The following is a 9,490-nucleotide window of genomic DNA, read 5'->3' as shown; positions in this document are numbered from 1 at the left end:
GTGCTACTAGTTGTAATAGAAAATCCTTGCAACCAATGCTCATTTTGTTGTGACAGGATGTCTACACGTTGCTTATAGCAGTTATTACACACCAAAAGAAGAAGGAACCTCACTGCTATTACTCGCTGGGTAAAGCCAGTAAATTAACACCATTTGTATTTTTCCTGGCTAGCTTGATTCGTCGTCGAAGTCCTTGTGGCGGTCTTCATTTCTCCTCGCTAAAGAAACTCGCTCAAGCTCAAATCATTATGTGATGATGGTTGTAGATATAACAATGCATTACACAACAAAACATTTACAAGCTTCCCCTAAAAAAACATTTACAAGCTATACGCATCGCTATAATTTCATCCTTGCAACACCACTTTATGTGCAAGTGAGACCATCTACGTCTTTTTTCCTTTCAAATTGACCATCAACACTTCACAATGTCAATTTGCTCTGTTCCTTCCAGCCCGAAGAATTGTGTAGGCTATCCGAATAAAATGATTTTTTTTTTGCAATGAAAAGTAGGGTATTTATTACAGATTCACAGGATTACAATCGGCAACGACTAGTTCAGAATAAAACGAAACCTATTAATCGCTGGTGCTGCTACTAAGCAAGAAAATCTTTGAAACAAATATTCATATATAGAGTCATGAATTGAAACAAATATTCGGCATGAATAGTGAGCTATATCAAAAAGAAATGTTTGACCGGCACATCTGGACTCGACAGGTCATCAAGTCCACGTGGCGGCCTCCACGACGGCTCTCTCTCTGGGTGGGTGTGGGTATGGGGTTGGGGGGTGTCAGTTTGTTTGTTTTGTTTAAAAGAAAAAAGAAAAGAAGTTTGCTTCCATGCATGGATTTCTCCTCCTCCCCCTCAACCGCACCCATCGCTCCAACAAAACCTCCGATCGATCACGACCTCCGCTAGCTTCGCCTTCCGCTTAACCACACCACCCTACCTTTCCTCCCCTCTACTCTTTCAGCTCTCCCAAGCTTCATTCGCTCTCCCCCCAGATCCCCAATGGTCGCGCCCGCCGCCTCAGATCCTCCCCCAGGCGGCCCCTCCCCCTCCCCACTCTCCTCCTGATCGATCCGATCGACACCGCATCGCTGCTTCTTGGCCGGTCGATCATGGACGCCGTGGGGGAGCTTGCTGCTGCGGGGATGCACCACCACCATCACCACCACCACCACAGGTGCAAGGTGTGCGGGAAGGGCTTCTCGTGCGGCCGCTCGCTGGGCGGCCACATGCGCTCCCACATCTCGCTCGGCGAGGCGCTTCCGGAGGCCGACGACGAGCTGATCAGGCGCTCCTCCGCCAACGGCGGCCGCACCAGCGCCAATGGCGCCGTCGGCTACGGGCTCCGGGAGAACCCCAAGAAGACGCGCCGGCTGTCCGACTTCGCCGACGAGGAGGAGGACCAGGGCGGCGACGGAGGCGCGCAGAGGGCCTGCCGGGAGTGCGGCAAGCTGTTCTCGTCGTGGCGATCGCTGTTCGGCCACATGAAGAGCCATGCGCCCGGCGCCGCCAGGGATCACGATGAGTACGACGAGGCCGACGGCGACGTGGACCTGCTTGGAGAGGAGGAGTACTCCTTCGCCGCGGAGGCGGAGGCGGAGGCGGAGGCGGAGGCGGAGAAGGAGGAGGAGGAGGAGGAAGAGGAGATGGAGCCGGCGCCGATGGAACCGCTGGTGCCGGCGCCGGTGGCTGTGATGGCCGCGCCGCCCAGGCGGAGGCGCAGGTCCATGCGCGTGGCGGCGCCGGCCCCCGCGCCGCCGCCGCCGATGCTGAGCGCGTTCGAGAAGGAGCAGGAGGACGTCGCGCTCTGCCTCCTGATGCTCTCGCGCGACACCACCGGTGGCATGCGGGGTTCGCCGGCGCCGAAGCAGGCGCACCTCCCGAGGAACGGCTACGGCTACAACTCCGACGACGACTCGGCTCTGTTCCAGTACGGCGACGCCAAGACCAAGAGCGTGGCCAAGAGCAAGAAGCGAAGGACCAGCCATTACGCGCTCAACTCCGCCTCGCCGAAGCAGCGGGGCGAGGCGGCGCCGCCGCCGGCGAAGCGCACCCGCTACGAGTGCCCGGGGTGCGGCAGGGTGTTCAGCTCCTACCAGGCGCTGGGCGGGCACCGCGCGAGCCACAAGCGGATCAACACCAGCTGCAGCGCCCCCAAGGCCGCGCCCGCCGCCGCCCCCGCGCCGGAGCCGAGCGTGGACACCTACACCTCGTTCGGCACCCTGTCCCCGTCGGCCTCGCCGGACTCGGTGGCCATCGGCATTGGCGCCGGCAGCAGCAAGAAGCCAGCCGCCGGCGAGGCGGAGAAGTTCGAGTGCCCGGTCTGCTTCAGGGTGTTCGGGTCGGGGCAGGCGCTGGGCGGGCACAAGCGGTCCCACATAATCGCCGACGCCGCCTTCTCCTCGGACGGCGAGCTCTACGGCAGCGCGAGCGTGAGCGTGAACGAGGAGCAGGAGCAGGGGTACCCGGTGGCGGCGGCGGGGTCGCTGGACCTCAACTTCCCGCCGGCTCCGTCGGAGGAGGCCTGAGCCCGAGCGCCCGACCCGCCGCAGCGAGAGCCAGCCAGAAGCAAAAGCTCGATCCGCAAACCGAGGCCATCAATGGGGGATGTGTACAGATTGATTCGATTCGTTTCCGTCATTCTTTCCAAGCGACGCTAGCTCCAGCTCCAAGCTCGAAGGTAGAGAGAGAATCTTCCAAGAAAGAAACCCAAGAAGAAGAGTTCAGAGTTCAGAGAAGCCATCGATCTCGGCATTAAGGTTCTTGATTAGGAAAAAAGAAAGAAAGAAAGAAAGAATGCATTTCTTTTTTTTTGTTTTCGCTGCATTCCTTTTTTGATTTCATCTCCGGATGGACAGGATTAATAAGCCGGCCTGCGAGTTAGTGGCCAACAAAGATGAACTCAAATGCTATTCCTTTTATTTTATTATTATCATCGGGTCGTCATAGTTTATTTCCTTCCTTCTATTTCTTTTCTGGATGGATGGAGATTTGGTCATACGCATTCAGTGTTATTTTTAGCCTTGCTGTTAAGCTTTGCTAATTGCTGCCCATGTGGTGGTGGTGGTAACTGAAGTACTGAACCCCCGTGAATTCCTGGGTCAATGCTAACCTTTGCCCAGCTCCTACTTTTGCTGCACTGACCTGACCGACCGACTGACTGAGATCTCCAGCAACCAAGCAACCAACCAACCGCTTTGCTTCAGTCGCTGCCTGCTTAGTACAGCAGCAGCACTCAGCCGTTCCACTGACTGACAGGGTGACAATCAGCCAGCCAGGAGAAGCTAAGCCATCAAGCAAGTTTTCCCAACAATGCAAGAGCATTGCACTGGACCCCAGCCGGCCTCAACAATGCAGTGTGCATGAAAGAATGCAGTTCTTCAGAGCGATGGAAGCTCATAAGCTAAAACACACTGTACTGGTGAAATGATTGGCTAGCACAGTGGAGCAACAAATGTTTATGAGGAGCAAGCATGCATGTGTGCGTGGTGGCATGTGGTATCGATGCAGGACGAGCCTTGCTTCTCACTCTCCCTTCGTTCTAGCTAGCTTAGCCGAGCCACTGTCCTGCTGTTGCTTTTGCAAGCCTGCAGCGGCCAAAATAGTTAGAGATTAGTGGTAATCATGCCATCTTCGCCCTCGCTTTCTCTCTCTCTCTCTAGAGAGAGAGGGCAGGCAGGCGGGCGCAGACAGCTCACGCAAACGTTGTGTTGTTCGTGTCCCTTTCTCGCCTGCCTTTGCTGAACTGGTTTGTTTACCAGCTAGAGGTTAGTCTCTCTGCGAGGCAAGCTTGATGTGCCCATCGCCTCTCCTGCAAAAAATAAAATCCAAGCATTAGTACGAAGCTGAGAACTGGCTAGCTGCCGCCTGCGCTGCAGGCCGTCGTCTCAGGTTGGGGTTCTTTGATTCTTCTCTTGTTTGAGCCCTGCTTGGACATACTTCTTCGGGTCACATCCATCCACCGTGTTGCTGGGCAAATGCAGCGGCATATCCCTTGCTTCGGCTGAGTAAACTACTACTTGTACTACTCAAGTGTGCCTTAGAAGAACTATGCTTTTGTTTTTGTAGGTCCGGTATGGCTGGCGTTCGAATAACAGGCTATGTAACATATACATCTTTTCATTTCTGGGATGAATTTTCAGTGAACTGTCGGTGTGCGCGACGGCCGCTATCTCTTCCCTTGTTAAGAGAAAGAAAAATGGTGATCGGTCGAAGGTTGGTTGCGAAAAGGCGAGCGAAAACGTTGTGATTGATGCATGCTTGATGGCTAAGAAGAAGAATGTTGCTTCATTCATGTGATTTGCACCCTCTTTTAATCAAGAGAAAATGCATTGCGTGCCAATCAGACAGGACCACAATCCTGTGCTGCTTCATCCGTCCTGCTCTACTTGGTGGAGCTCTCGATGCAGCGTTCCTTTGTTTCTTTATGGTGCCAGAATTGGAAGGATGATGTCCTGGACTGACCACGATTATCTATCGGATTGGAAGCCAATCGGCTTGTGAACTGATAAATTAACAAGTGAACTCTCTGAAGATATACTACTACTCCAGTTGATGTGCCCTATAGCTTGTTTATACTACTGTCAACAGGTCTTCGGTGGTCCGTAGCGGGTTTTCTGATGAGGACCCAACTCGCCTCTGCATTTCCCGTCACCCCACCCCCTGGTTGTTCGTCTTTGTATTCACGTTTTAAGTAACGGAAGTAGCCGAATAGGGATAGGTGGGTTCCATAATATGGACATGGAGCTCATACCGTCAGCCATAAGCAAACTCCTCGGGTGCAAGCTTTCTAATTATTAGAGGAATCTTAAGTTAGATATAGAGTTACATGCAGACCCCATTTCTCTAGTGAACCGCCAGCAACCTGCATTAGCCAAATCCCCCAGCCTCCATTTCTGCCTGCTTTGCACCAGCAGGGAAAAAAATAATACCAAGATCACACAATTGGCAGTTCCAAATTGACTTGAAGCCAAACAGCACAGCCCTTGATCAGGTCTTGAACTCCATCCTTGGAATAGCAGGCGCCACAAGGCCACAAGGCAAAGGCCTAGAAAGGAATGAGCCAATGGATGAGCTGTCGCAGGCACCTGCACAGTTGCACTGCACCTATAGCCAAAGGATCAGGTCACACTCCAACTTGTGAGAAAGATATGCATAGCATGTATTAGTATCTAACGCTACAAAGATGTCATGGCAGCGACTTCCTTACGGTTATTATTACAGAGAACAATTCAGAAGATACTCCATGAAAATAGGGCATGACCGACCATGGGAGGTCAGGTCAGGTGTGCAGCCAACGTCTTCTAATTGTGGCTCCTCTGATGTGTGAACCATAACCTACACACTTCAGCAGAGGCCCTCGGCTTCTCTGCTGCATGCGTTGCAACCACCCAAGTCAACTCTCAACCAATCTTTGTTTAGCACTCAGCATACACGGATCCAGATCTGCCTGACTGCTCCGGCAGCCAGTGCAGTGTTGCTAAGATTAGCCATGAGAGGATTCTGAAAGATAGGGGCTCCAGATGGGCGGTTTTTTGACCGGGTGAGCAGGCAACCACCAACTTAAAAACGGCCATAAAGTGTGGCTAAACAACTTGACTTTCTAGCCTGATAGAGGCGTCGAAAGGCGCTAATGATTCCGCGCGATATGTTGGAAGAGACGGCGGAGTAGCGCAAGCAAAGGTAGATTCCACTGTGTGTGGAATTGTGGATTCAAGGGTGTGATTATTGGAAAGGTTGATTGGTTAGTGGGCAATATATCACACCGGCCAGGCTTGGGGTGTACTCTTCACAGAAAAGCTCAAGCTTCTTGCACGGCCTGGAAATGTGCCAATCATGGAGCTCTGTCTAGGGAACGATCTTCGCTCTCATCAGCCATCGATCTCTTGTCGATTTGTCATGCCGCTTGATTTTTGCAGTAAACCGCCATTGGATTGGTCACCGAAAATTGAAGATTGTCATGTGTAGTTGGGGAACAGGAAGAAGTTTTCTAACATCAAAAGTAGGGTGGTTAAAAAATGATGCAAAACAATCAAACAAAATTGATAAACCATGTTGCATTACTAGCTGTCAACTACGGAATACTTAGCTCTGACCTGACCACCAACACCACAAGTTTCTAACAATGCAGGCATCCTATACTGCATCCTTTAGAGGAAGAGGAGAGGACACTCATAGCATAATAGACAGAAACAAGGATCTTATTACAAATCTAGTCAACTTAGCAAAGAAAATAACAGAAACGAGCTCGCATCTTCGTGAGGAACAAGGGTCAAAAGGATTCGGTACACTTCATGAGGCAGTACTCAACTAGCCCTACACCCAACTTACAGAAACAAAAGCATGGATCATCAGTTCAAAGTCACAAGCCGTTTGTCCAAACATGATATAAAGTAGTTAGCCCTCCCATATCCTCAAGCAGTTCACCTTACATACTTATGGTAGTTCTTCATCACTGGCGTCCAGATTTGCACTGTCTATTTCGTTGCCTGTAGGAGCAACGAGGCGGGTACCTAGTTGTTGTGTTAGCTTCAAGGCACTACAGAAGTGTGGGCAGTCTGCTTTATTTGCAGGAACGCCATTGCTCCGAAACCATTTTGCCCAAGCTTTGCTAAGCTTTGATCTTGTCTCGGTCTCCTTCTTGAATATCACGTCAATTCGTGTTTGTTTTAGTGCCCGGCTAGGCGCAGGATCTGCATCCTTTCCTTGATCTATGTGCTTTGACATGCCGACCGTACCTGCAGGGCGAGAAGAGAATGAAAGAGTCAAACCCCAAGTCAGACCAACCCACAATATCCATGCATTCCAAACCCCCGCTTGGAAACTTAGTGATGAAATTGGCACACACAAACCTGTTATTTTATTTTATTTTTATTGTAAAAAGTTTGACAGGAATGAGGTAATAACAAATCAGTAACTAGCAGAGCAGCAGGTGAAATCATATTTCAAATTAACGACATTGCTAACAGCAACCCACAATTCAGTTACTAATCGACCTACCAAAGTCCAAATCTCCGATGTATAAAGGATTACAGACCCATAAATTCCAAGATACATGTACGTTACCTCCTTCCGGTGAGGTTTCACTCAAGGTAGCTGCTTCGTTACCTCCTACTGCTTCTACACCCCATGAAGCAAGGAGGTAATCATTTGCAAGAGGTGCAAAGAGTTCACCAGTCCTCTCGCATACTGCCAAGTCACTCACTAGCACAGAGAAGTGATATCATCAGAAATGGGAAAATAGAAAAAAAGGGGGGACAAGAGGGAAGACCAAGAGACTGAGAAAACAAGCAAAGAAGATGAACTCAGACCCTATACTCTTGTCTTGAGTGTTAGTGTGAGTAGGTGACAGATGAGTTTGTTGCACAGACAAATGATAAATGGTCGTTGGTGTGATATTGTGGGAAAAAGTACTACTTTTAACAGAATAACTGTAAGAACTAAAAGCAGCGAAGGGGGAATTGAACATCCAAAACTGAAAGTGTTGCAAGAACATTGTTTCATCACCTAGCCTCACGTTTTTACATTTTCTCGGCACACACACACTAACTAGTCAGTAAACAAGAACTTATAATCCTCAGCCTAATGCCACAAGATAGGAAAGATGCGGAAAATGACAAAAAACACAAACAGAAAACACACTAGTTTTAACAATTGATACACAGAAAATCATCTAATAATAAGTGGACCTCTTCCTGATTCCATAGGATACGAAACGAGCGGAGAATAATAGAAAGCACAATGACTAAACAGTGGAAGTTTTGCCAAGTCCCGTAATGGTTTTACATCCAGTCATGGAATAAAATTAGTTAAAACTATCTGCATTCTCTGAACATGACAATAGTCCAGTCTTCACTAATATCAAAGAGAATATGAATACGACAAGTAGAGTTAAGCAGTTACACAAACACTTCAGTACTACTATGACATTATTCCAGGAAACAAGCACTACTAAAACTAATTCAATATTTTTATCTGCCTCCAATGTAAAGACAGAGAACTACCTGCAGTATAGAAACTTCTGTAGGGAAGATAGGAAGTATTGCTGAAATTGTCTTTGCCGAGGTTCCTGAACTGCATCGACTCAAGTCGAACCATGCAGAAACCAATGTCCGTCCTTATATAAATCACATGATCAACTTCATCATATCCCATTAGTAAATTGTCCAGTCCCCCCATAGGCCCCAATCCAAGGATCGTGTTCAGTTGAACGGTCTTCTGCAACACCCATCCAGCAACACCATCATCACAACTGACCTTCCTCTCCCACATTTCGAATCTATAGCATGACAGAATGGCGAGGCCGACACAGCCACCGTCTGCTACCATGACCTGAAGGCTGCGAGGACTATAGTACACCAGACCTTGCGGCATCTCGATATTGGCTAGGCTCTGCCTACCCAAATCAAACTCCAGTATGCCTTCCCCATCATCTCCAGGAAACAACCAGTAAAGGGCATTTCCAATAAGTGTACTGGGTTGCTTCAAATCATACATCTCACGATTCTCTATGGAGATGATATCACCCCATATGCCAGACTCCGATGAGTAGACAGAGGCGAAAGCTTGTTTATAGTCGTCACTGATGCCCATCAAGATCACCTGAAATGGACTGGCGTGGCAATCGCCGTGCACGTGGCCTTCGTCGCCGGAAACGCAAATCACGGCGGCGTTGAAGACGCCAATCTCCTTTCCGTGAAACACTGGTGGAACGACCACACAACGGCGGCCTCCCGTGGCGGGGTCAAACAGCACGACCTCGCCCAGCCGTTGGGCGAAGAAGACGACGCGCCCATGGCGGCAGTCGAATATGTCCATGTTCATGCTGCGGATGTCTCGAGGGAAGAAGCGCTCGTGCGGGATGTGGTCTGGAGGGTCGAGATCGGACCTGAAGTAGGGCGACGCGGTGTGGCCCATGACGAGGCCGAGGAGCGGAGGTCTCCGGTGTTGGTCGCGGAAGCCGCGGAGGAATTGGGGGTCGGTGACGACGTCGCGCCACTGCTTGCAGACGACGGAGACGCGGGGAAGGGTGGAGGGCTGAGGCGGGAGGAGGAGGAAAATCTTCCGCGGGAGGTCGTCGTCTTCCAGCGCCGCCGGTGGCGGGGCGGGGCGGGCGCGGCGGCTGCGGGTCATGCTGTCGTCTGACTGGATGTGGGGGGGCAAAAATGATCCTGTAAAAGTCCGTGATAAAACTCAGCAAAGCTCATGTTTTTTTTGAGGGACAACCAAGTTCATTCAGCAAAAACCACACGGGGTGGGATACATCATTGGTCATGGGGTGCTCCCAATCAGACGTGGCGATCCGGACCTCTAGATATCGCAAACTTGGCTAGATTATGTGCCTCATGATTAACGGCAGGAGACTCAAACGAAAAATTACAAATAAACGTAGCAGCTTTAACGTTTATTTCAGTAACAATTGCACCATAAGCACCCCGTGAACCTCCGGAGATATCAGAGACAACCCGCTGACAATCAG

General features: G+C 50.3%; 2 protein-coding genes across 2 annotated transcripts; one reads left to right on the top strand and one right to left on the bottom strand.

Annotated features, from left to right (window-relative positions):
* Positions 1 to 878: 878 nt before the first annotated feature.
* On the top strand, positions 879 to 2,973 carry LOC123185036 (zinc finger protein ZAT9). Its single transcript, XM_044597055.1, has one exon. The coding sequence runs from the start codon at positions 1,125 to 1,127 to the stop codon at positions 2,538 to 2,540; it is 1,416 nt and encodes a 471-aa protein (XP_044452990.1). The 5' UTR covers positions 879 to 1,124; the 3' UTR covers positions 2,541 to 2,973.
* Positions 2,974 to 6,174: 3,201 nt separating this feature from the next.
* Positions 6,175 to 9,189, bottom strand: LOC123185035 (uncharacterized). Its single transcript, XM_044597054.1, has 3 exons — positions 8,016 to 9,189; positions 7,078 to 7,215; positions 6,175 to 6,749 (listed from the first exon to the last, which is right to left on the bottom strand). Exons 1-3 carry the CDS (start codon positions 9,142 to 9,144, stop codon positions 6,448 to 6,450), a joined length of 1,569 nt encoding a protein of 522 aa, XP_044452989.1. The 5' UTR covers positions 9,145 to 9,189; the 3' UTR covers positions 6,175 to 6,447.
* Between the last annotated feature and the right edge of the window lie 301 nt (positions 9,190 to 9,490).

This window comes from Triticum aestivum, chromosome 2A (assembly GCF_018294505.1).
Source record: "Triticum aestivum cultivar Chinese Spring chromosome 2A, IWGSC CS RefSeq v2.1, whole genome shotgun sequence".
NCBI classification, from domain to species: domain Eukaryota; kingdom Viridiplantae; phylum Streptophyta; class Magnoliopsida; order Poales; family Poaceae; genus Triticum; species Triticum aestivum.
The sequence above is the reverse complement of the archived record's forward strand: the minus strand, read 5'-3'. Positions and strand labels throughout refer to the sequence as shown.

Coding starts and splice junctions, on each gene's coding strand:
- LOC123185036 (XM_044597055.1), top strand. CDS start 1,125: ATGGACGCCGTGGGGGAGCTTGCTGCTGCGGGGATGCACCACCACCAT.
- LOC123185035 (XM_044597054.1), bottom strand. CDS start 9,144: ATGACCCGCAGCCGCCGCGCCCGCCCCGCCCCGCCACCGGCGGCGCTG. Junction 7,216..8,015: donor CAGAAGTTTCTATACTGCAG/GTAGTTCTCTGT, acceptor TCTCTGTGCTAG/TGAGTGACTTGGCAGTATGC. Junction 6,750..7,077: donor TGAAACCTCACCGGAAGGAG/GTAACGTACATG, acceptor CTCGCCCTGCAG/GTACGGTCGGCATGTCAAAG.